Source organism: Bufo gargarizans, chromosome 1 (genome assembly GCF_014858855.1).
Source record: "Bufo gargarizans isolate SCDJY-AF-19 chromosome 1, ASM1485885v1, whole genome shotgun sequence".
Classification (NCBI taxonomy): domain Eukaryota; kingdom Metazoa; phylum Chordata; class Amphibia; order Anura; family Bufonidae; genus Bufo; species Bufo gargarizans.
Genome location: NC_058080.1, coordinates 563,599,571 through 563,626,531, shown reverse-complemented (window position 1 = coordinate 563,626,531; position 26,961 = coordinate 563,599,571). Strand labels below are relative to the sequence as shown.

The following is a 26,961-nucleotide window of genomic DNA, read 5'->3' as shown; positions in this document are numbered from 1 at the left end:
AGCTGTCACACCAAGTGCATTTAACCAGCAATAGTCTGTTCATTTTTTGGCCATATACTAAATCAGGGGCAAGCTGCGCCTGTCACCAAGTGCATTTAACCCTCAATGGTGTGGTTGTTTTTTGGCTAAAGCCTACATCAGGGTGAAGCTGTCACACCAAGTGCATTTAACCAGCAATAGTCTGTTTATTTTTTGGCCAAATCCCAGTCTAATTCTGTCACTAAATCCATACCGGTCACCCAGCGCCTAAATACTAGGCCTCAAATTTATATCCAGCTAAATCTGTCCCTAGTGCTGTAGCTGGGCGAGTTATTTAGTGTCCGTTCAAGCACATTTCTTGTTCTGGGTTGAAATACAATTCCCAATTTAGCAATTTCATAATTTAGTGGTTTCTGCTATATCAGAGCTATTTGAAATCTATCCCTAAAAGGGTATATAATATTCAAGGTGCACATTGGGTCATTCAGAATAACTTCACACACACCCGCTACTGTGTATTTCCAAGTCTAATTCTGTCACTAAACCCATACCTGTCACGCAGCGCCTAAATACTAGGCCTCAAATTTATATCCAGCTAAATCTGTCCCTAGTGCTGTAGCTGGGCGAGTTATTTAGTGTCCGTTCAAGCACATTTCTTGTTCTGGGTTGAAATACAATTCCCAATTTAGCAATTTCATAATTTAGTGGTTTCTGCTATATCAGAGCTATTTGAAATCTATCCCTAAAAGGGTATATAATATTCAAGGTGCACATTGGGTCATTCAGAATAACTTCACACACACCCGCTACTGTGTATTTCCAAGTCTAATTCTGGCACTAAACCCATACCTGTCACCCAGCGCCTAAATACTAGGCCTCAAATTTATATCCGCTAAATCTGTCCTTAGTGCTGTAGCTGGGCGAGTTATTTAGTGTCCGTTCAAGCACATTTCTTGTTCTGGGTTGAAATACAATTCCCAATTTAGCAATTTCATAATTTAGTGGTTTCTGCTATATCAGAGCTATTTGAAATCTATCCCTAAAAGGGTATATAATATTCAAGGTGCACATTGGGTCATTCAGAATAACTTCACACACACCCGCTACTGTGTATTTCCAAGTCTAATTCTGGCACTAAACCCATACCTGTCACCCAGCGCCTAAATACTAGGCCTCAAATTTATATCCCGCTAAATCTGTCCTTAGTGCTGTAGCTGGGCGAGTTATTTAGTGTCCGTTCAAGCACATTTCTTGTTCTGGGTTGAAATACAATTCCCAATTTAGCAATTTCATAATTTAGTGGTTTCTGCTATATCAGAGCTATTTGAAATCTATCCCTAAAAGGGTATATAATATTCAAGGTGCACATTGGGTCATTCAGAATAACTTCACACACACCCGCTACTGTGTATTTCCAAGTCTAATTCTGGCACTAAACCCATACCTGTCACCCAGCGCCTAAATACTAGGCCTCAAATTTATATCCCGCTAAATCTGTCCTTAGTGCTGTAGCTGGGCGAGTTATTTAGTGTCCGTTCAAGCACATTTCTTGTTCTGGGTTGAAATACAATTCCCAATTTAGCAATTTCATAATTTAGTGGTTTCTGCTATATCAGAGCTATTTGAAATCTATCCCTAAAAGGGTATATAATATTCAAGGTGCACATTGGGTCATTCAGAATAACTTCACACACACCCGCTACTGTGTATTTCCAAGTCTAATTCTGGCACTAAACCCATACCTGTCACCCAGCGCCTAAATACTAGGTCTCAAATTTATATCCCGCTAAATCTGTCCTTAGTGCTGTAGCTGGGCGAGTTATTTAGTGTCCGTTCAAGCACATTTCTTGTTCTGGGTTGAAATACAATTCCCAATTTAGCAATTTCATAATTTAGTGGTTTCTGCTATATCAGAGCTATTTGAAATCTATCCCTAAAAGGGTATATAATATTCAAGGTGCACATTGGGTCATTCAGAATAACTTCACACACACCCGCTACTGTGTATTTCCAAGTCTAATTCTGGCACTAAACACATACCTGTCACCCAGCGCCTAAATACTAGGCCTCAAATTTATATCCCGCTAAATCTGTCCTTAGTGCTGTAGCTGGGCGAGTTATTTAGTGTCCGTTCAAGCACATTTCTTGTTCTGGGTTGAAATACAATTCCCAATTTAGCAATTTCATAATTTAGTGGTTTCTGCTATATCAGAGCTATTTGAAATCTATCCCTAAAAGGGTATATAATATTCAAGGTGCACATAGGGTCATTCAGAATAACTTCACACACACGCTTCTGTGCATTTCCAAGTCTAATTCTGTCACTAAATCCATACCGGTCACCCAGCGCCTAAATACTAGGCCTCAAATTTATATCCAGCTAAATCTGTCCCTAGTGCTGTAGCTGGGCGAGTTATTTAGTGTCCGTTCAAGCACATTTCTTGTTCTGGGTTGAAATACAATTCCCAATTTAGCAATTTCATAATTTAGTGGTTTCTGCTATATCAGAGCTATTTGAAATCTATCCCTAAAAGGGTATATAATATTCAAGGTGCACATAGGGTCATTCAGAATAACTTCACACACCCGCTACTGTGCATTTCCAAATCTAATTCTGTCACTAAACCCATACCTGTCACCCAGCGCCTAAATACTAGGCCTCAAATTTATATCCCGCTAAATCTCTCGTTACCGCTGTCCTGTTGTGGCTGGGAAAGTTATTTAGTGTCCGTCAAAGCACATTTTTTGTTCTGGGTTGAAATACAATTCCCAATTTAGCAATTTCATAATTTAGTCGTTTCTGCTATATCAGAGCTATTTGAAATCTATCCCTAAAAGGGTAGATCATATTGAAGGTGCACATAGGGTCATTCAGAATAACTTCACACACACGCTTCTGTGCATTTCCAAGTCTAATTCTGTCACTAAATCCATACCGGTCACCCAGCGCCTAAATACTAGGCCTCAAATTTATATCCCGCTGAATTTGAATACAATACATTGGGCCAAATAATATATTTGTTGTTGTGGTGAACCATAACAATGAGAAAAACATCTAGTAAGGGACGCGGACGTGGACATGGTCGTGGTGGTGTTAGTGGACCCTCTGGTGCTGGGAGAGGACGTGGCCGTTCTGCCACATCCACACGTCCTAGTGTACCAACTACCTCAGGTCCCAGTAGCCGCCAGAATTTACAGCGATATATGGTGGGGCCCAATGCCGTTCTAAGGATGGTAAGGCCTGAGCAGGTACAGGCATTAGTCAATTGGGTGGCCGACAGTGGATCCAGCACGTTCACATTATCTCCCACCCAGTCTTCTGCAGAAAGCGCACAGATGGCGCCTGAAAACCAACCCCATCAGTCTGTCACATCACCCCCATGCATACCAGGGAAACTGTCTCAGCCTCAAGTTATGCAGCAGTCTCTTATGCTGTTTGAAGACTCCGCTGGCAGGGTTTCCCAAGGGCATCCACCTAGCCCTTCCCCAGCGGTGAAAGACATAGAATGCACTGACGCACAACCACTTATGTTTCCTGATGATGAGGACATGGGAATACCACCTCAGCATGTCTCTGATGATGACGAAACACAGGTGCCAACTGCTGCGTCTTTCTGCAGTGTGCAGACTGAACAGGAGGTCAGGGATCAAGACTGGGTGGAAGACGATGCAGGGGACGATGAGGTCCTAGACCCCACATGGAATGAAGGTCGTGCCACTGACTTTCACAGTTCGGAGGAAGAGGCAGTGGTGAGACCGAGCCAACAGCGTAGCAAAAGAGGGAGCAGTGGGCAAAAGCAGAACACCCGCCGCCAAGAGACTCCGCCTGCTACTGACCGCCGCCATCTGGGACCGAGCACCCCAAAGGCAGCTTCAAGGAGTTCCCTGGCATGGCACTTCTTCAAACAATGTGCTGACGACAAGACCCGAGTGGTTTGCACGCTGTGCCATCAGAGCCTGAAGCGAGGCATTAACGTTCTGAACCTGAGCACAACCTGCATGACCAGGCACCTGCATGCAAAGCATGAACTGCAGTGGAGTAAACACCTTAAAACCAAGGAAGTCACTCAGGCTCCCCCTGCTACCTCTTCTGCTGCTGCCGCCTCGGCCTATTCTGCTGCTGCCGCCTCGGCCTCTTCCTCCGCCTCTGGAGGAACGTTGGCACCTGCCGCCCAGCAAACAGGGGATGTACCACCAACACCACCACCACCACCTCCGTCACCAAGCGTCTCAACCATGTCACACGCCAGCGTTCAGCTCTCCATCTCACAAACATTTGATAGAAAGCGTAAATTCCCACCTAGCCACCCTCGATCCCTGGCCCTGAATGCCAGCATTTCTAAACTACTGGCCTATGAAATGCTGTCATTTAGGCTGGTGGACACAGACAGCTTCAAACAGCTCATGTCGCTTGCTGTCCCACAGTATGTTGTTCCCAGCCGGCACTACTTCTCCAAGAGAGCCGTGCCTTCCCTGCACAACCAAGTATCCGATAAAATCAAGTGTGCACTGCGCAACGCCATCTGTGGCAAGGTCCACCTAACCACAGATACGTGGACCAGTAAGCACGGCCAGGGACGCTATATCTCCCTAACTGCACACTGGGTAAATGTAGTGGCAGCTGGGCCCCAGGCGGAGAGCTGTTTGGCGCACGTCCTTCCGCCGCCAAGGATCGCAGGGCAACATTCTTTGCCTCCTGTTGCCACCTCCTCCTTCTCGGCTTCCTCCTCCTCTTCTTCCACCTGCTCATCCAGTCAGCCACACACCTTCACCACCAACTTCAGCACAGCCCGGGGTAAACGTCAGCAGGCCATTCTGAAACTCATATGTTTGGGGGACAGGCCCCACACCGCACAGGAGTTGTGGCGGGGTATAGAACAACAGACCGACGAGTGGTTGCTGCCGGTGAGCCTCAAGCCCGGCCTGGTGGTGTGTGATAATGGGCGAAATCTCGTTGCAGCTCTGGGACTAGCCAATTTGACGCACATCCCTTGCTTGGCGCATGTGCTGAATTTGGTGGTGCAGAAGTTCATTCACAACTACCCCGACATGTCAGAGCTGCTGCATAAAGTGCGGGCCGTCTGTTCGCGCTTCCGGCGTTCACATCCTGCTGCTGCTCGCCTGTCTGCGCTACAGCGTAACTTCGGCCTTCCCGCTCACCGCCTCATATGCGACGTGCCCACCAGGTGGAACTCCACCTTGCACATGCTGGACAGACTGTGCGAGCAGCAGCAGGCCATAGTGGAGTTTCAGCTGCAGCACGCACGGGTCAGTCGCACTACAGAACAGCACCACTTCACCACCAATGACTGGGCCTCCATGCGAGACCTGTGTGCCCTGTTGCGCTGTTTCGAGTACTCCACCAACATGGCCAGTGGCGATGACACCGTTATCAGCGTTACAATACCACTTCTATGTCTCCTTGAGAAAACACTTAGGGCGATGATGGAAGAGGAGGTGGCCCAGGAGGAGGAGGAGGAGGAGGAGGAGGAAGAGGGGTCATTTTTAGCACTTTCAGGCCAGTCTCTTCGAAGTGACTCAGAGGGAGGTTTTTGGCAACAGCAGAGGCCAGGTACAAATGTGGCCAGCCAGGGCCCACTACTGGAGGACGAGGAGGACGAGGATGAGGAGGAGGTGGAGGAGGATGAGGATGAAGCATGGTCACAGCGGGGTGGCACCCAACGCAGCTCGGGTCCATCACTGGTGCGTGGCTGGGGGGAAAGGCAGGACGATGACGATACGCCTCCCACAGAGGACAGCTTGTCCTTATCCCTGGGCAGCCTGGCACACATGAGCGACTACATGCTGCAGTGCCTGCGCAACGACAGCAGAGTTGCCCACATTTTAACCTGTGCGGACTACTGGGTTGCCACCCTGCTGGATCCACGCTACAAAGACAATGTGCCCACCTTACTTCCTGCACTGGAGCGTGATAGGAAGATGCGCGAGTACAAGCGCACGTTGGTAGACGCGCTACTGAGAGCATTCCCAAATGTCACAGGGGAACAAGTGGAAGCCCAAGGCCAAGGCAGAGGAGGAGCAAGAGGTCGCCAAGGCAGCTGTGTCACGGCCAGCTCCTCTGAGGGCAGGGTTAGCATGGCAGAGATGTGGAAAACTTTTGTCAACACGCCACAGCTAACTGCACCACCACCTGATACGCAACGTGTTAGCAGGAGGCAACATTTCACTAACATGGTGGAACAGTACGTGTGCACACCCCTCCACGTACTGACTGATGGTTCGGCCCCATTCAACTTCTGGGTCTCTAAATTGTCCACGTGGCCAGAGCTAGCCTTTTATGCCTTGGAGGTGCTGGCCTGCCCGGCAGCCAGCGTTTTGTCTGAACGTGTATTCAGCACGGCAGGGGGCGTCATTACAGACAAACGCAGCCGCCTGTCTACAGCCAATGTGGACAAGCTGACGTTCATAAAAATGAACCAGGCATGGATCCCACAGGACCTGTCCGTCCCTTGTCCAGATTAGACATTAACTACCTCCCCATAACCATATATTATTGGACTCCAGGGCACTTCCTCATTCAATCCTATTTTTATTTTCATTTTACCATTATATTGCGATGCTACCCAAAGTTGAATGAACCTCTCCTCTGCCTGTGTGCTAGGCCTAAATATATGCCAATGGACTGTTGCAGTGGTGGCTGACATGAAGCCTGATTCTCTGCTATGACATGCAGACTAATTCTCTGCTGACATGAAGCCAGATTGTCTGTTACGGGACCTCTCTCCTCTGCCTGGGTGCTGGGCCTAAATTTATGACAATGGACTGTTGCAGTGGTGGCTGACGTGAAGCCTCATTCTCTGCTATGACATGCAGACTGATTCTCTGCTGACATGAAGCCAGATTGTCTGTTACGGGACCTCTCTCCTCTGCCTGTGTGCTAGGCCTAAATATATGCCAATGGACTGTTGCAGTGGTGGCTGACGTGAAGCCTGATTCTCTGCTATGACATGCAGACTGATTCTCTGCTGACATGAAGCCAGATCCTCTGTTACGGGACCTCTCTCCTCTGCCTGTGTGTGTGCTGGGCCTAAATATATGCCAATGGACTGTTGCAGTGGTGGCTGACGTGAAGCCTCATTCTCTGCTATGACATGCAGACTAATTCTCTGCTGACATGAAGACAGATTCTCTGTTACGGGACCTCCCTCCTCTGCCTGGGTGCTGGGCCTAAATATATGCCAATGGACTGTTGCAGTGGTGGGTGACGTGAAGCCTCATTCTCTGCTATGACATGCAGACTAATTCTCTGCTGACATGAAGCCAGATTGTCTGTTACGGGACCTCTCTCCTCTGCCTGTGTGCTAGGCCTAAATATATGCCAATGGACTGTTGCAGTGGTGGCTGACGTGAAGCCTCATTCTCTGCTATGACATGCAGACTGATTCTCTGCTGACATGAAGCCAGATTCTCTGTTACGGGACCTCTCTCCTCTGCCTGTGTGTGTGCTGGGCCTAAATATATGCCAATGGACTGTTGCAGTGGTGGCTGACGTGAAGCCTCATTCTCTGCTATGACATGCAGACTAATTCTCTGCTGACATGAAGACAGATTCTCTGTTACGGGACCTCTCTCCTCTGCCTGTGTGTGTGCTGGGCCTAAATATATGCCAATGGACTGTTGCAGTGGTGGCTGACGTGAAGCCTCATTCTCTGCTATGACATGCAGACTAATTCTCTGCTGACATGAAGACAGATTCTCTGTTACGGGACCTCTCTCCTCTGCCTGGGTGCCGGGGCCTAAATATCTGAGAATGGACTGTTCCAGTGGTGGGTGACGGGAAGCCAGATTCTCTGCTATGGAACCTCTCTCCAATTGATTTTGGTTAATTTTTATTTATTTAATTTTTAATTTAATTCATTTCCCTATCCACATTTGTTTGCAGGGGATTTACCTACATGTTGCTGCCTTTTGCAGCCCTCTAGCTCTTTCCTGGGCTGTCTTACAGCCTTTTTAGTGCCGAAAAGTTCGGGTCCCCATTGACTTCAATGGGGTTCGGGTTCGGGTTCGGGACGAAGTTCGGATCGGGTTCGGATCCCGAACCCGAACATTTCCGGGATGTTCGGCCGAACTTCTCGAACCCGAACATCCAGGTGTTCGCTCAACTCTATTCAAGAGTGCTCTCCTGCGCCGCCCTGCAAACTGGGACATGAAACTAGATATCTTGGAGAAAAAAATTCTTGTGCTCTGGCAGCAGGCACAGTTTCAACACGCCCAGGGCCACGGCCTCTGCGTTCACCATGAGCTTCAAGGCCACTTTCCAGTCCCTTAATGCTCGCCTTCTTCATATTAAATGTTATATGTTATCAGAGACCATTTATAGGAAAAATGTGGATAAATAATGGAAAAAATATAATTGTTTTCTCTAAAATGAATTGTTTTCTATCTGGGCCTGACACACACAAACACGCTATTGCAGCGCAGATGTGACAATTCACTGCAGGAACCGTTTATAGGCAAAGTTTGGATAAATTATGGAAAAAATATAGTTGTTTTCGCTACTATTTTTCCCAATATCTGGGCCTGACACACACACGCTATTGCAGCACAGATGTGACAATTCACTGCAGACACCGTTTATAGGCAAAGTGTGGATAAATTATGGAAAAAATATATTTGTTGTCAGTAATATTTTTCCCAATATCTGGCCCTGACACACACACATGGTATTGCAGCATAGATGTGACAATTCATTGCAGACACCGTTTATTGGCAAAGGGGGGATAAATTATTGAAAATATATATTTGTTGTCACTAATATTTTTCTCAATATCTGGCCCTGGCACACACAGACGCTATTGCAGTGCAGATGTGACAATTCACTGCAGGGACCGTTTATAGGAAAATTATGGAAAAATATAATTGTTTTTGCTAATATTTTTCCCAATATCTGGCCCTGACACACAGAAGGTATTGCAGCACATATGTTACAAGTCACTGCAGACACCCTCTAATGAAAAAGTATTGCAAAGTATGAAAAAAAATAATTGCTGGCTATCTATATTATATTAATGCCAGCCTGGCACTATACAGAATAGTCCTTAAAAGGACATTTGGTCTTTGAAACATTTTTCTATTGAATATATTGCAATCACACTCCCTACACTGTCTGTCCCTTCCTAAGCGCAGTTCTCCCTGACTCACAATGAGCCGAACCCCAGTCATCGGGTGCTATATAGCACCCGATGACGTGTTCCGGCCAGCCAATCACTGTAATGCCAGTAGCCAACATTACAGTGATGGCAGTACTTGGCTGCTTAGCAGCTGTGAAACGTGCTGGAAGGAGACTCAAGCATGGCGCTCGAGCACATGCGGTATTCAGCCAAGTACCGCCATGTGCCGAGCATAGCGATACTCGAGCCGAACAGGTATTCGGCCGAGCATGCTCGCTTAACACTACAGCCTCACAAACTCTGTCACTATGATGCAATTTAAAAATCAAGGCCTTATGGAATTACTTATCTATAAAACAAGGTGGAAACCCCAATAACAGTTAAATACACTATTCCCCCTTGTTTTAGAATCAAGGTGTAATAGATCTGTTTACCTGTTTAACAAGGGAGCCACCCCAATAATCTTTAAATTACACTACTTATTCACCCCAATTTGAGAATCAAGGTGTAGTAGAATTGCTTATCTATTTAACAAGGAGGCCACCCCAATAACAGTACTAGTAGAGAGCTTTTTCACCCCAATTTTAGAATATAGGTGTAATATATCTGCATTTCTATTAAACAAGGTGGGCACCCCCCAATGACAGGTAAATTGCACATCTTATTTACCCCAATTCTAAAATCAAAGCATAATAGATCTACTTATCTATAAAACAAGGTGGGCGCCCCAATAACAATAAAAGTAGACAGCTTATTCACTCTTGTTTGAGAATTCACTCCTAATGGAATTGTTTATCTATTTAACAAGGTGGGCACTCCAATAACAGTTAAAGGCTATGTACACCTTTGGGGGGATTTATTTATTTATTATTGCTTTGCATTTATTTTGAGCTAAAAATAATTTTTTCAATTGTTCTTTATTAAAAATATGGAATCCTTTTTTCTGTACAGAGCTGACATGCTCTACTAGTTGCCTGTGGATTCTCTGTCTTTTCCGTCATCTGGGGAGCAGACAGACTTCTTACCTCTGCTCTCTGACCTTGTAAACACTCATTGAAGCTCAATACTTATCTTACTGATAAGAATATGGCTTAAATAAGTGTTTATGACCTCTCAGTAGTTTAGGGATAAGGGTTTTTAGATGACTGGCAAAAAGTGAAAGTGAAAGTACCAGTGACACAGTTATAAAAACAGTTAAAGGATAACTGTCATAATTTTTTATTTGCTAGTTTATTAGAGCTAGGCATGTATACCTGAGTTAGTCTGTCAATGATTACCAAAAGATCTGTAATTACCTTATAATAACAGCTTTCAATAATGTATCCTGTCCCTTCCCACTGCTCCCTTAAAAGACCGTTGCTTATCTGTCTCCGGCTAGGAAGACAGAGGGGCGGTCCTTCATATTGCATGCCTGCATTAGGCTTCAGAGTAAGGAGGCGTGTCTCTCAGTAATCCAATCTGATTAGCTGGCAGGAAGCTGCTGGCTACAGCAGGTTTGTATGTTACCTGAGGAAATGCAGTTTAGGCCTCAGAGAACTGGTAGATGAGATCCTCATAATATAGGATTCAAAACAGTCGTAACTAAGGGGAAAACTCAAGGAAAACAGTGGTAAGTGAAGAAACTAAAGATTGCTTTATGCCTAATGCTGCTGCAGCAGTAACATATGCGAAAATTTATGAAAATATGACAGTTATCCTTTAACCCTCTGTGACAGAACAGCTCAATATTATTAATAAAGGCCAATTGAAAATATGATTTTTAGCCAAAAATGAGTAAAATGCAATTATAAACAAACGTCCCCTCCAAAGGTGTACAGGTGAAACTCGAAAAATAAGAATATCGTGCAAAGTTCATTTTTTCAGTAATGCAACAAGGTGAAACTAATATATGAGATAGACTAATTACACACAAAGCGAGATATTTCAAGCCTTTATTTCTTATAATTTAGATGATTATGGCTTATAGCTTATGAAACCCCAAAGTCACAATTTTGAGGTACCTTTTGCTCAGGGGGTATGGATTAATTAACTGACTACAGTGTGAGACTTTGAGCCTAGAATATTGAACCGTTTTACAAAATTCTAATTTTTAGCTGCATTAATACAATTCCTTTTAATTTGCATTACTGAAATAAATGGACTTTTGCACGATATTCAAATTTTTCGAGTTTTACCTGTATATAGCCTTTAAGGGTCCATTCACACAACCGTATTTCTGGGTTTGCATCCATTCTGCAATTTTGCAAAACAAGGACGGACCCATTCATGGGGCTGTAAAAGATGCAGATAGCATGCCGTGTGCTGTCCACATCTGTAGTCCCGTTCAACGGCCTCACACTACTTATTCCCCCCAATTTGAGAAAGAAAGCCTAATAGAATTGCTTATCTATTTAACAAGAAGGGCACCCCAATTAAAGTTAAATTATACTACCTATTCACACCAATTTGAGAATGAAGGCATAATAGATCTTTTATAGTTACATAGTTAATACCATTAAAAAAAGACACAAGTCCATCAAGTTCAACCAAGGGATAGGTGGGGATGCGAATCCCAAAAGGAATTAAGACTCATATTTCTACACGTTTTCATAAGTATTAATGTTGTTTACTTCATCTAAACCCTTTTTAAAACTGTCCACTGTTCCTGCTGTGACCACGTTCAGAGGAAGTCTATTCCACAGTTTCACCTTTCTTACAGTAAAGAAGCTTTGACGCTTCCGGAGACTGAACTTTTCCCTCTCCAATCGGAGGCAGTGCCCCCTTGTCTTTTAAACGCATTTTACATGGAACAGTTTTTCACCATATTTTTTGTATGGCCTATTTATATACCGTATTTGTATAGGTTATTCATGTCCACCCTTAGACATCTCTTCTCAAGACTAAATAAATTCAGATATTTTAATCTTCCTTCATAACTAAGACCCTACATGACCATTATCATTTTAGTCACTCTCCTCTGTACTTTTTCCAGCTGTAGTGCGTCCTTTCTATGGACTGGTGCCCAGAACTGAACAGCATATTCACACCAATGCTTTGTAAATTGGTAGTATTACTTCCTTGTCCCGCAAGTCCATGCCTCGTTTAATGCATGACAAAATCCTGGTGGCTTTAGAAGCAGCTGATTGACATTGTATGCTATAAGGTAATCTACAATCCACAAGGACACCCAAATCTTTTTCTGTAAGTGTCACGAATACGGGGGAGGGCAGGGACACAGAACTAGGCCTCAAGGCTAGGGAGAGGGAAAAGGTCACCCCCTAGGAAACCCCTAAACCTGGCCCTGTCAGTATGTATAGACCCTGAAGGTTGGAAAATACATACACCAGAACCTAGACCCTAGGAGCCCTGAAATGCCCTATGTAGTGGAATGGAATAAGACTACTGGCTCCTTCCCAGGTGAACGAACCAGGATCTCCCTGAGTCCTAGTAACAACAAGCACAGGGGAATAAAAACAAATATAAAGAGCAGTACAACTTATCTTATAGAAAATGGATGAGCAGGAACAAAGGTAAGGTCCACACATCAACTCTTTCAATTTCCAGCAGAGAATATCAACCACATGGAATGAAGTGTGATACCAATCTAAGTAGGGAATGCAGTAATGACCACGGGCTGCACCTGGCATGGGGTGTGATCATTACCAAACCACAACACAGAATCAAGAGACTGTCAGTTAACCTCCCATGCAGTCAGTCTCTCTGATCTTCTAATCTCTGTCAAAGAAGGTACCGTGACAATAAGTGACTCTCCCAGTGTTAAATCACCTAGGACATATGAAGCACAGAGATTATTACTACCAAGATGCATAACTTTACATTTGTCCACATTGAACCTCATTTGCCAAGTTGATGCCCAATCACTCAGAGTGTTCAAGTCAGCTGTAGTATATGGACATCTTCCATAGACTGTACAGTTCTACACAGCTTAGTATTATCTGCAAAAATAGAAATGGTGCTATTAATTTTGTTCTCAATATCATTAATAAATAAATTAAATAATAAAGGACCCAGCACTGAACCTTGGGGTACACTACTTATAACATGGGACCATTCTGAATAGGAATCATTGACCACACCTCTCTGGACACGGTCCTTGAGCAGTTTTCAATCCAATTACAAACTATACTTTCCAGGACTATAGGTCTATAATTACCTGTGAAGGGCCTTGATCCTTTTTTGAATATGGGCACCACGTTTTCTTTGCGCCAATCTCTTGGCACTGTACCAGTACCTAAAGAATCTTTAAAAATTATAAACAGGGCCACAGCAATGACTGAACTGAGCTCTTTAAGCACTCTTGGGTGCAATCCATCTGGACCCGGAGCCTTGTTCACATTTACCCTATATAACTTGTCTTGAACCATATCTATAGTCAGCCAATTGAGTATATTACTGGATGTACTAACAGCCCCAGCACCACAGATATCAGATCCTTTCTCTTCCTTTGTATATACAGAGCTAAAAAATGTTTTTAGTAACTCTGTCTTTTCCTTATCTTCAGTGACTACCCCCCTTTTACCACTATTTAGTGGACCTACCTGCTAAGACCTAGGTTTTTTTGCATTTATATATTTAACGAATTTTGGGGATTTGTTTTGCTTTCTTTTGCTACCTGCTGTTTGTTTTGTACTTTTGCTAATTTTTTCTCTTGAATACTGTGGGGGGGGGGGGGGGGGGCTGTATACTGTGTGGGGCCTGTATAGTGTGGGGGGCCTGTATAGTGTGGGGGCTGTATACTGTGTGGGGGGCTGTATACTGTGTTGGGGGCTGTATACTGTGTGGGGGATGTATACTGTGTGGGGGCCTGTATACTGTGTGGTGGGCTGTATACTGTGGGGGCCTGTATAGTGTGGGGGGCTGTATAATGTATACTGTGGGTGCTGTATATTGTGGAGTGCTATACTGCTGTACTGTATACTGTGGTGGACTGTGTACTGTATACTGTGGGTGCTGTATAGTGTGGAGTGCTATACTGCTGTACTGTATAGTGTGGGTGGCTGTATAGTGTGGGGTACTGTATAGTGTATAGTTTGGAGTGCTGTATACGGTGAGGTGCTATATTGCTCTACTGTATACTGTGAGGTGTTGTATACTGTGGGCTGCTATACTGCTCTACAATATACTGTGGGGTACTGTATAGTGTGGGGTGCTTTACTGCATACTGTGTGGTGCTGTATACTATAGGGTGCTATACTGCATACTGTGGGTTGCTGTATACTATAGGGTGCTATACTGCATACTGTGGGGTGCTGGGTTGCACTGTAACACTAGGGTGAGCCGAGCCCTGGTCTCCTTCCTGCAGAGCGGTGCCCACTTCCAGCCTGAGCCCAGCTGCCCAGAGCACTGATCCTGAGCTGCTGAAGTCTTCAGAACTGGAAGTATTTACAGTCATTCACTGTACTCTACCAGATGTGTGGATTTTTTTTGTGTGTGTTGTGGTAGAGGGCGTGATTGCCTGCTAAGGTGTGGGAAGGCGGGATCCAGGGGGCCCAAGTAAATTTTTGCCCAGGGTCCAATCAATATTAAAGACGGCCCTGCCTGCACTGGTCCTGCAGTCTCCCTATCCAAGATTCTACAAGTTAAGCTTTGTTAAACACTGTCCGTAGGATTTGTCACATCCCCATGCTTAGTACACTGGAAAATGGTGGAGACCGGATGGGATTAGGATTTTTATAGGGCTGTGACATCTCAGGGGATTGCCATCAGCTGCACTGCATTATGGGTAATCTTATGTTCATGGGCTTCTTACTTTCACCTTGTAACACTTGTAGCTACCATTTAAAAAAAAAAACTATTTGTTACCATGAAGTGCAAAGAAATTCGGATTTGTTGCAAATTGAATTTTTCCTAAACTTCGCATTGAATTCCACTTTGTATGCCTCTATTACTTGCTTTTCAGTGCTCTGTTTGGTCTCTGTGGTTTCCCCTGACTTTCGGTTCCATTAAACTTTCAGCATGAATGTGTTTATGTGCACCAACATGATGTACAGTGTACCCAAGCTCAGTCATCGGCTGCAGCAGCGCATTAAACCACATCCATGCGGAGGTTGACAGATGGGGACTGGAATTCCAGGCTCCAGGACTTTCTAGTGAACACAGTTTGGGTATTATGGAACCAGAATGAAGCAGCAGGGAACAGTTAAGTTTAGATCTATTAAATGCAGTTACAAAAGTATTCATATCCAGATGCTGGTTTAAAAAATTTAGAATATATTACATGAGATAACCCCTTTAAACTGCATTGGAAAAAAATAAATCTGCCCGTTAGTTTCTTTTTAAAGAAAGCTGTTTTTGTTTATTTAAGGTTACTTTCATAAATGAGGTCCAAAGAGTTCACAAATAAAAGCTTCATCTCAACCCACAGACTTTTCTTTTTGCCAGTCACTGTTACATATTCTCGTGTTCGATTCAAACTAAGTGTATACACGTGCAAATACAAAAGAACTTCGTTGGCATCTATTAAGGACATTCTCTCTGTAACTTGCCTGTACATAAATTCTAGTAGGGGGGCAGAGGACTTATGGTCACAGTGAGGGGAATGCATTCCACTTATTGTATTCACTCAACAAGCCAACAACACAAATAGATGTCTTGTATAAGTCCATTTCCCATAGGTTGCTGCTACTCTTCCATCATTATTACAGCAAAGATACTTCGATGAATAGAAACCTCAGACCAGAGGGAGGAAATACATATATGAATGGTCAAACCAACTAGGATCTGGGTGCCACCCCTATAATTTAGCCACCCACTAGCAGGCCCTATTTAATATGAACTTTTATTGTTGTACTAAAAACAGTGGTAGTGCTGGCAATGCTGTTTTCTATCATAGGATTCTCATATTTTCATCTTTTTACTGCTATGAGTATCGACCACCAGAAAGCCTGCCTCATATATTTTTTAACACCTTAGTGACCACCAATATACCTTTTATGGTGGTCACTAAGGGGCCTTAGTCGGGGCCGCCACCTTTTCATGGCCGCCGGGTCTAAGAGCTGCTCGAGTCTCCCATGCAGTGGAGAGCAGGGTCTTGGCTCTTACATGAGAGCCACGCTCCTGCTTTAACAGCCCGGACTGGCAGGAGTGCTGATCTGAGCTGTTTAACCCCTTATATGCCAGGGAGAAGAAGCGTAGAGTAATTGATGAGGAGGCAGGGCTCATATGGAGCGTCGCCTCCTCTTCAAATAGATGATCAGTGGTGGTGCACTACCCTTTTAAGTTTTAATAGTGGGGTAATAAGGGCCATCCAGCTCTTGTTTTGACAGCTCCAATATCCCACTAATACATCCTCACTTATTCAGTAACTAAAGGGGTTGTGTAGTGTTTTTTTCATTAATGACTAGAGATAAGCGAATCAAAGTTGACTAAGTGGAATTCGATCTGAATTTTCCTTAAAAAAATTGTTTTGCTCACTAATTTCCTCACGCTTCGTGGTAACTAGTGTTGATCGAGCACCAAAGTGCTCGGGTGCTCAAGTAGAACACATCGGGATGCTTTAGTCAGTGCTCTACCAAGCACCCGAGCACAATAGAAGTCAATGCGAGAACCCGAGCATTAAACCAGGCACCCCCTGCTCTGAAGAGGGGAGGGTGTCTGGTTCATATGAAAAGGTCAGAAATTAATAGAAACAACACTGGAATGGTTCGGGAACAGCATGGGGAGGATGTCTGGATACATCTTGGACTCCCAGGTCGCTGCTGGGAATGATGTTGTCATAGTAGTATGCCAATTTTACAGACTGACAATAATATGCACAAAACCAAAGATAAAATTGATTTTAGAGGAAAAATTGTTAGGAAACATTCTTTCCTGCATATTTACTTGTATATAAAGCACATGTGCTGTCAAAAATTGCAAGGAAGAGGAACTCCGATACAACCTGTATATCGCATAAAGGAGGGACTCCTATACACTAATCGAAAGGGCTGCCAAAAATTACAAGGAACCGGCACTCAAATACACCCTTTAATACACATGCACACCCTTGAAAAATTATGGTTGAAGGCCTGCTGGTGACCCTCAAAAAAATTAGGAGCAAGGGACTGCTGGTCACCCTCTGATACAATACGGCTTGCATGGGGACGTCAGGAGGCTTGGATAATTCTGGGCTTTATCAAAGCCATCTGCATTGAAATGACAGTGACGTTTTCAATCCAGGTTCATCAAACCTTCAGCTGATGTGGAACACATTTTTGATCCGGCCCGTGAACATATCCCTGCCATAATCTGGGGGCATATTATACTTCATCAATACTTGAGGCCCTTAGGGATATGCAGGGCTGACTTTAGTCTAGGAACGTGGACAGGGGGTCTCCACCATCAGGGGTCCTCCCTGGGCTGAGGCTTCAAGAATATGGTAAGCGTAGGGACAACTTATTCCCCCTTCCTCATTATCATTGTCACTCACCTGGATGCTGGTAATTAGATCTATCAATATAGTAACCATTTTTTTTTGTATTTTTCTTGAATATTTTTAAGGTCCCTTATGGGTCCTTTTTTAATGAATATCAATAATATTGTGATTTTAGGGGTTTCTCTGCTGGAACTTACATTAGGGGCGAGGGCCTGCTGCTGAGCTGACCTTCTAAAACATTAGGGGTGAGGGTCTGCTGCTGAGATGACTGTCTAAAACATTAGGGGAGAGTGCCTGCTGCTGATCTGACCCTCTAAAACATTATGGGCGAGGGCCTGCTGCTGAGCTGACCATCTAAAACATTAGGGGTGAGGACCTGTTGCTGAACTGACCATTTAAAACTTTATGTGCGAGGGCCTGCTGCTGATCTGACCATGGAAAAAATTATGGGCGAGGGCCTGCTGCCGAGCTGACAATCTAAAACATTATTGGTGAGGGCGTGCTGCTGGGCTGACCATCTAAAACATGAGCGAGGGCCTTTAGCTGAGCTGACCATCTAAAACATTATGGGTGAAAGGCTGCTGCTGAGCTGACCATATAAAACATTAGGGGTGAGGGTCTGCTGCCGAGCTGACTCTATAAAACATTAGGAGCAAGTGCCTGCTGCTAATCTTACCATGGAAAAAATTATGGCCGAGGGCCTGCTGCTGAGCTGACAATCTAAAACATTAGGGGTGAGGGTCTTCTGCCAAGCTGACTCTCTAAAACATTAGGGGCGAGTGCCTGCTGCTGATCTGACCATGGAAAAAATTATTGTTGAGGGCCTGCTGCTGAGCTGACAATCTAAAACATTAGGAGCGAGGGCAGCCTTAATAAGCATGTTGATATGACGGAGGAGGAGGACGGGAAAAGGAAGATTAAACCATATACCCATTTTTGTGGTGGAAGGGGTGCATGGGAATACAGTGTATTCAATACACCATAAAAGCCACATTTAAACTGCCTTTATGTTAAGCCGCTGGTGGAGAAAAGAAGTCAGGGGCAATCCAGGCCATGTTCATTTTGATAAGAGTCAACCGGTCAGCATTTTCAGTTGACAGGAGGATGCGTTTATCAGACAGGATGAGAAAGCCGGAACCGTGCAGACGGCCCGCACTTTAAGCAAGTGTAATGTGACAGACTAATGGCCATGGGTTTCAGGTGCCACATGTGCGCTTTCTGCAAAAGACTGGGTGGGAGATAATGTGAACGTGCTGGATCCACTGTCGGCCACCCAATTGACTAGCGCCTGTACTTGCTCAGGCCTTACCATCCTTAAAACGGCATTAGGCCCGACCAAATATCGCTGTAGATTCTGGCGGCTACTGGGACCTGAAGTAGTAGGTTCAGTAGGACGTGTAGCTGAGGCAGAACAGCCACGTCCTCTCCCTGCACCAGAGGCTCCACCAACACCACCACCACGACCATGACCGCATCCCTTATTAGATGTTTGCCTCAAAGTTAGCGTTCACAAAGCAAAGTAAAAAGTGGTTAAGTCTGTTAAAAAGAATTAACCGCCAATAAAAACCATGATGTAGGGTATTGCACTAAATTTTTTTATTTAAACTCTATATGACTGCGGTATTTGTGGCCTAAATTTCACAGTAACTTATGCACGTCTAATCCCAGATGTGCAGTATATTAGAGGGTTTTTTCACCACAGTAACCAAAAAGCCGTATTTCTGGCCTAAATGTGACAGTCACATATACATGTCTAATCATAATAAGGCTCGCCTCCTCAGCACTCCCTCAGTGCGCCTGCGCCGATGACGTCTTCTCTTTTGGTGACGTCATCGGCGCAGGTGCACTGAGGGAGTGCTGAGGAGGCGAGCATCCTTATCTCAGAGCGCCTGCATCGAATCAACACGTGCACAATTTTTTTAATGCTGACAGGGCCGGCCGGAGGAGGAGATTGCGGCTGGCCCTGTCAATCAACCCAAGGAGGGGGCGGTTTTCTGCAGCTGCTACCAGCAAGTAGACGCCGTACTTGCTGGTAGAAAGGTAATTAGCATATCATAAAAGTACGTTTTTGGCTAAATCTACTGAACGAAAATTATTAATAACATAATGTATGGCAATATGTCAGGATAGGGTATATAAGTAGACAAAAAAAAAATGTGTTTAGTGGGGTGACAGAAGCCCTTTAAGTCTAGAGTGACTGATGAGCAGTTTTCTTCACCCACTTACTGAAGAAACTACTCATCAGCAGCAGGTAGACATAGAGCAGAACCCAAACCAGCAGGTTGTAGCATACTTGGACTGCACCTCTCCACAGAACATTGAAGATCCCCTGGACTACTGGGCTGCCAAACTCGATTTGTGGCCACAACTTGCCGAGTTTGCTCTGGACAAGCTTTCCTGCCCGGCCAGCAGTGTGACATCAGATCAGGTGTTTAGAGCGGCGGGGGCCATAGTTACCCCAGGGAGAACTGTCTGTCCACCCAAAACGTGAAGAAACTGACCTTTGTGAAGATGAATCAGGCATGGATTAGCCAGGATTTCCACACACCAGTGCCTGATGCATCAGACTATATAATCCATGGTGCCACACCTACATTTTGTCAAAAGAAACCTGTTTCATCTGGCTACCTGCTTCAGCTACTATTCTGATGCTGCCACCCTCCTGATGACACACACCTGTTGCCAGGTGCTCTTACTGCCACTCACCATCTTCAGCTGGTACTGTTATTGCCCCCCACCTCCCTACTCTGTCACTGGGCCACTCTGTGGTCTCCCTATGCTGCTGCCACTTCACCACTCTGTTGTCTCCTCATGCTGCTGCCAACTCAACAGTCTGTCACTGGGCCACTCTGTGGACGTCTCATGCTGTTCCCACCCTCTCCACTCCATGACTGGGCCACTATTTTGCCCTTTTGACCTGTATGACATCACCATTTATTTTACCCTTCTTCTGATCTGTCAGAAGGAAGGAAAAATGAGACACACAACGGATCCTGTCTGTTTAGGCATGTATGACATGGTCCCTATTTGGCATCAGAATTGGCTTTGGTAAAAAAGCAGGAGTGGGTACAAAACACAGAATACATGCAAATTTTCCATTCATGTGTCATCTTCTTTTTTTAGCAATACTGATGGATTACTGACCATGTGAAGGCAGATGCTCCACAGACAGGATCTGTTTTTTGGGGGTTATTGTTCTGATGGATCAGTGGAAGGGCAAAATAATGTGTGACGTCAACACAAACTTACTGCTGAGATCCTCTCCACTCTGTCGGGGGGCTCTACTTGTGTCAGTGTTTATTAGAACAGGCACTCTTTCACTTTACAGTAGAATATTGGGCCACTGCACGGTTCTTTATACCTGCCACTAACATTAACCTGTAAGGCTTAGTCTGGCCCCATAACTGCCCAAATAAGTGAAGTGTGAAGTGATTCTAATAGACACACCTGTCATCTGCATGGCATACTGATGTATTATTCAGTATTATTTCATTACTATCGCAGACTCCCTAGGCTTGTTTCTGCAAGACACAGTGTTCTACACAGTAGAAAGCAAATCCAGCTCACCCTGCATGTTGAATCTCCAATGCACGGACCGAACCAGGTGAGTTCTTCAATCAGCAGCAGTAGAAAAGGTGGTTTTCACTCGATTCGTCACTAATAAATTCAGATTGAATCGAATCTTTTGGGAAAATTCGGCGAACCGACTGAATAATTTATATTTTTTTAATGAGACTTTAGCATACAGATACAGTATGGACATCCAAATGTTTGATAGCAAATTATGAAGTCATTGCACTGCTGCATGCTATACAAATGCTAGGTTAGACTGAGCTATCCTCCCGTAAAATAAAAAGGAATACTCCTTTTCAAAGCCAGGGCTACACTATGACTTTGTAGTGGTACTGACTGATTTTAACAGCTGAACTACACAGTAATCCAAACAAATGTACTGGGTTGAATGCAATCTTGAGGACAGTAGTTTTCACTTGATAGTTATAGTCATTGCGGGGGATCATTTACTAACAATCCAACACCAGTTTTTGGCATCAGAAAAGTCGTACCCCTTTAGCAACATTTTAATTCCTGTAAGACAATATTTTCTTGCACAGGCGTTGGTAGTGACACCTGGAAACTTTTACACCTGGAAACAGGTGTAAATTTTGGTGAAAAACTTCTACAATTAGGGAGTGGAGTAATTTTTTACTCCAGGCACATGGAGTGCTATAGACGCACCTAAATTATGCATATCCTCCTTCTGCGTAGGGGGAAACAAAGGCCAGTGTTTAATGCCCACAGTGTAGTAGAGGCCTTAAAGGATAGATAGATAGATAGATAGATAGATAGATAGATAGATAGATAGACAGATAGATAAAGAAGCCATGGAAAACATTTAAAATCTAGGTACAGAATTATGAAAATACCTTAAGGACATCTTCATCAGATGATTTGCAGTCCACAAGTTCAGATAGGTCAGTCACTGAGCCACTAGTGTCTATAGCAACAGTCTTAACAGGAACTGCTACTGTTTTCCCATTGAGAATAGCCGTGTTGAGAATCTCAGCTTCCTGAAATACGAAATCATAGTTTCAGGTCAGTAAAAAAGTGGTCATATGGCCAGATTCCAGGTGGAGATTAACAAATCGATTCAGAATTTGTCCCAAATATCTTATGATTTGTTTTGAGGGAGAGGAGTAAGGTTGGTTTCACACGAGCGAGCTCAACACGTTGTACTCACATCGTGTGTCTGCGGAAGCACCCGTACTGACCTCCTTAGCACTCATGTGGTTGATCTATGATGCTATGTAACCCTTAGGCCTCTTTCAGATGGGTGAGATTTCTGCATGGGTGCGATGAGTGAGGTGAACACATTGCACCCGCACTGAATCCGGACCCATTCATTTCTATGGGGCTGTGCAGAAGAGCTGTGATTTTCACGCATCACTTGTGTGTTGAGTGAAAATCACAGCATGCTCTATATTGTGCATTTTCCACGCAACGCAGGCCCCATAAAAGTGAATGGGGCTGCGTGAAAATCGCAAGCATCCGCAAGCAAGTGCGGATGCGGTACGATTTTTATGCACGGTTGCTAGGAGATGATCGGGATGGGGAACCGATCATTATTATTATTTTCCCTTATAACATTTAAGAATGCTATTATTCTCCCTTATTGCCATGTTATAAAGGAAATTAATACAATCTACACAACACCTAACCCAAACCCTGTGAAGAAGTCCGGGTCTGGGTACCAAACATGCCGATTGCAATGTTTACAACGCATTACAATGTTTTGCACTCACACTGAAAAATTGCACATTTACCCGCGACGCACCCGCATCTTATCCGGGCCAAAAACATGACACCCGTGTGAAAGAAGTAGAGTTCTGAAATATATGCTGTAATACTGACATATTGCTGCCCTGGTTAGTATTGTTGGGGGGGGGGGGGGTTCTTTTTCTCATTATGGAGACCACTTAGTATGTACAAACAGTATTGTAGTATTGTAGTCCAACCAACACTGCTCTTCATTTCTGGAAAGCAGACATACAAATTAGCATATCTTACATATGCTGGCCTCCAATAAGCTTAGTGTTTTTCTTTTTTTTTTCTTTTTGGATAAAAAGCTAATTGGAGTATATTTTCCAGAAACCCAAAGGCATGCAAATAAGAAGATCTTAGAATTCTATATACCAATTTTCAGGGCAATTGAGGCATATTTGATTCAGGTAGAATCGATTTGGACCCAAATAAAAAAATAAATAAAATTTGTTGAATCAGATATTAAATTAATTTCAAGAAATTGGCTCATCTCTAATGCCAGGAACAATTGAATGTTTGCAGTATCAGGATTGTTTAGTAGGACACAACTAGGTCACAAACATCTCCTGATAATTTTGTTTGAATTTCTCGGTATACATTCTGAAACTAATATACTTAAACTCGATCTGCTATAGTTAGTATACATTAGAGATTACAAATAGCTGTGTTTGCTGAAGTTTGTACAGACCTGCCTAACATGTTTTCTCACAAGTTGCTGTTACTTGTGAGAAAACATGTTAAAATTTGAACGGTGCTTTCCAATCCAACATTTTAAGCAAGTAAGCCTAACGCTGGGTTCAGACCTGAGCGTTCGCGATGGAGCGCTCTGTATGCGCGATTGTACCGTCGTTTGCAATCGCGCATACAGAGACAAGCGAACGCCCATTGTCGCGCGTTCCCGAAAGTCTATGTACGGGAACGCGCGACAAGACACCCCAAAGAAGCTCATGTACTTCTTGGGGCGTCGGACGTTTTACAGCGTGCTCGAACGTAGAGTTGAGCGGACACCTGGATCCGAACCACATCCGAACTCAGGAAAGAGCTAGAAGGCTGCAAAAGGCAGCAACATGTAGATAAATCCCCTGCAAACAAATGTGGATAGGGAAATGAATAAAGATAAAAATAAAATAAATACAAATTAATCAATATCAATTGGAGAGAGGTCCCATAGCAGAGAATCAGGCTTCACGTCAGCCACCACTGCAACAGTCCATTGGCATATATTTAGGCCCAGCACCCAGGCAGAGGAGAGAGGTCCCGTAACAGAGAATCTGGCTTCATGTCAGCAGAGAATCAGTCTGCATGTCATAGCAGAGAATCAGGCTTCACGTCACCCAACATTGGAACAGTCCATTGGCATATATTTAGGCCCAGGCACCCAGGCAGAGGAGCGAGGTCCCGTAACAGAGAATCTGGCTTCATGTCAGCAGAGAATCAGTTTGCATGTCATAGCAGAGAATAAGGCTTCACGTCAGCCACCACTGCAACAGTCCATTGTCATATATTTAGGCCCAGCACCCAGGCAGAGGAGAGAGGTCCCGTAACAGAGAATCTGGCTTCATGTCAGCAGAGAATCAGTCTGCATGTCATAGAAGAGAATCAGGCTTCACGTCAGCCACCACTGTAACAGTACATTGTCATATATTTAGGCCCAGCACCCAGGCAGAGGAGAGAGGTCCCGTAACAGAGAATCTGGCTTCATGTCAGCAGAGAATCAGTCTGCATGTCATAGCAGAGAATCAGGCTTCACGTCACACAACATTGGAACAGTCCATTGGCATATATTTAGGCCCCGACACCCAGACAGAGGAGATGTTCATTCAACTTTGGGTTGCCCCGCAATATAATGGTAAAATGAAAATAAAAAGAGGATTGAATGAGGAAGTGCCCTGGAGTACAATAATATATGGTTAAGGGGAGGTAGTTAATGTCTAATCTGCACAAGGGATGGACAGGTCCTATGGGATCCATGCCTGGTTCATTTTTATGAACGTCAGCTTGTCCACATTGGCTGTAGACAGGCGGCTGCGTTTGGCTGTAATGACTCCTCCTGCCGTGCTGAATACACGTTCAGACAAAACGCTGGCCGCCGGGCAGGCCAGCACCTCCAAGGCATAAAAGGCTAGCTCTGGCCACGTGGACAATTTAGAGACACAGAAGTTGAATGGGGCCGAACCATCAGTCAGTACGTGGAGGGGTGTGCACACGTATTGTTCCACCATGTTAGTGAAATGTTGCCTCCTGCTAACACGTTGCGTATCAGGTGGTAGTGCAGTTAGCTGTGGCGTGTTGACAAAACTTTTCCACATCTCTGCCATGCTAACCCTGCCCTCAGAGGAGCTGGCCGTGACACAGCTGCCTTGGCGACCTCTTGCTCCTCCTCTGCCTTGCCCTTGGGCTTCCACTTGTTCCCCTGTGACATTTGGGAATGCTCTCAGTAGCGCGTCTACCAACGTGCGCTTGTACTCGCGCATCTTCCTATCACGCTCCAGTGAAGGAAGTAAGGTGGGCACATTGTCTTTGTAGCGTGGATCCAGCAGGGTGGCAACCCAGTAGTCCGCACACGTTAAAATGTGGGCAACTCTGCTGTCGTTGCGCAGGCACTGCAGCATGTAGTCGCTCAAGTGTGCCAGGCTGCCCAGGGGTAAGGACAAGCTGTCCTCTGTGGGAGGCGTATCGTCATCGTCCTGCCTTTCCCCCCAGCCACGCACCAGTAATGGGCCCGAGCTGCGTTGAGTGCCACCCCGCTGTGACCATGCTTCATCCTCATCCTCCTCCACCTCCTCCTCCTCCTCGTCCTCCAGTAGTGGGCCCTGGCTGGCCACATTTGTACCTGGCCTCTGCTGTTGCAAAAAACCTCCCTCTGAGTCACTTCGAAGAGACTGGCCTGAAAGTGCTAAAAATGACCCCTCCTTCTCCTCCTCCTGGGCCACCTCCTCTTCCATCATCGCCCTAAGTGTTTTCTCAAGGAAACATAGAAGTGGTATTGTAACGCTGATAACGGCGTCATCGCCACTGGCCATGTTGGTGGAGTACTCGAAACAGCGCAACAGGGCACACAGGTCTCGCATGGAGGCCCAGTCATTGGTGGTGAAGTGGTGCTGTTCCGTAGTGCGACTGACCCGTGCGTGCTGCAGCTGAAACTCCACTATGGCCTGCTGCTGCTCGCACAGTCTGTCCAGCATGTGCAAGGTGGAGTTCCACCTGGTGGGCACGTCGCATATGAGGCGGTGAGCAGGAAGGCCGAAGTTACGCTGTAGCGCAGACAGGCGAGCAGCGGCAGGATGTGAACGCCGGAAGCGTGAACAGACGGCTCGCACTTTATGCAGCAGCTCTGACATGTCGGGGTAGTTGTGAATGAACTTCTGCACCACCAAATTCAGCACATGCGCCCAGCAAGGGATGTTCGTCAAACCGGCTAGTCCCAGAGCTGCAACGAGATTTCGCCCATTATCGCACACCACCAGGCCGGGTTTGAGGCTCACCGGCAGCAACCACTCGTCGGTCTGTTGTTCTATACCCCGCCACAACTCCTGTGCGGTGTGGGGCCTGTCCCCTAAACATATAAGTTTCAGAATGCCTGCTGACGTTTACCCTGGGCTGTGCTGAAGTTGGTGGTGAAGGTGTGTGGCTGACTGGATGAGCAGGTGGAAGAAGAGGAGGAGGAAGCCGAGTAGGAGGAGGTGGCAACAGGAGGCAAAGAATGTTGCCCTGCGATCCTTGGCAGCGGAAGGACGTGCACCAAACAGCTCTCTGCCTGGGGCCCAGCTGCCACTACATTTACCCAGTGTGCAGTTAGGGAGATATAGCGTTCCTGGCCGTGCTTACTGGTCCACGTATCTGTGGTTAGGTGGACCTTGCCACAGATGGCGTTGCGCAGTGCACACTTGATTTTATCGGATACTTGGTTGTGCAGGGAAGGCACGGCTCTCTTGGAGAAGTAGTGCCGGCTAGGAACAACATACTGTGGGACAGCAAGCGACATGAGCTGTTTGAAGCTGTCTGTGTCCACCAGCCTAAATGACAGCATTTTATAGGCCAGTAGTTTAGAAATGCTGGCATTCAGGGCCAGGGATTGAGGGTGGCTAGGTGGGAATTTACGCTTTCTCTCAAATGTTTGTGAGATGGAGAGCTGAACGCTGCCGTGTGACATGGTTGAGATGCTTGGTGATGGAGGTG

The 26,961-nt window shown here is 45.2% G+C and overlaps 1 protein-coding gene across 1 annotated transcript in view; it reads right to left on the bottom strand.

The window, feature by feature from the left end:
* The window catches only part of LOC122928753 (transmembrane protein 132D-like), a gene marked incomplete at its 5' end in the record, with an annotated part of 1,334,109 nt that overhangs the window by 322,109 nt on the left and 985,039 nt on the right, over nt 1-26,961 (bottom strand). The window contains one exon of the mRNA XM_044281938.1: nt 21,888-22,031. Within this exon, the coding sequence (XP_044137873.1) occupies nt 21,888-22,031 (144 nt within the window). The remainder of the gene's footprint in view (nt 1-21,887; nt 22,032-26,961) is intronic.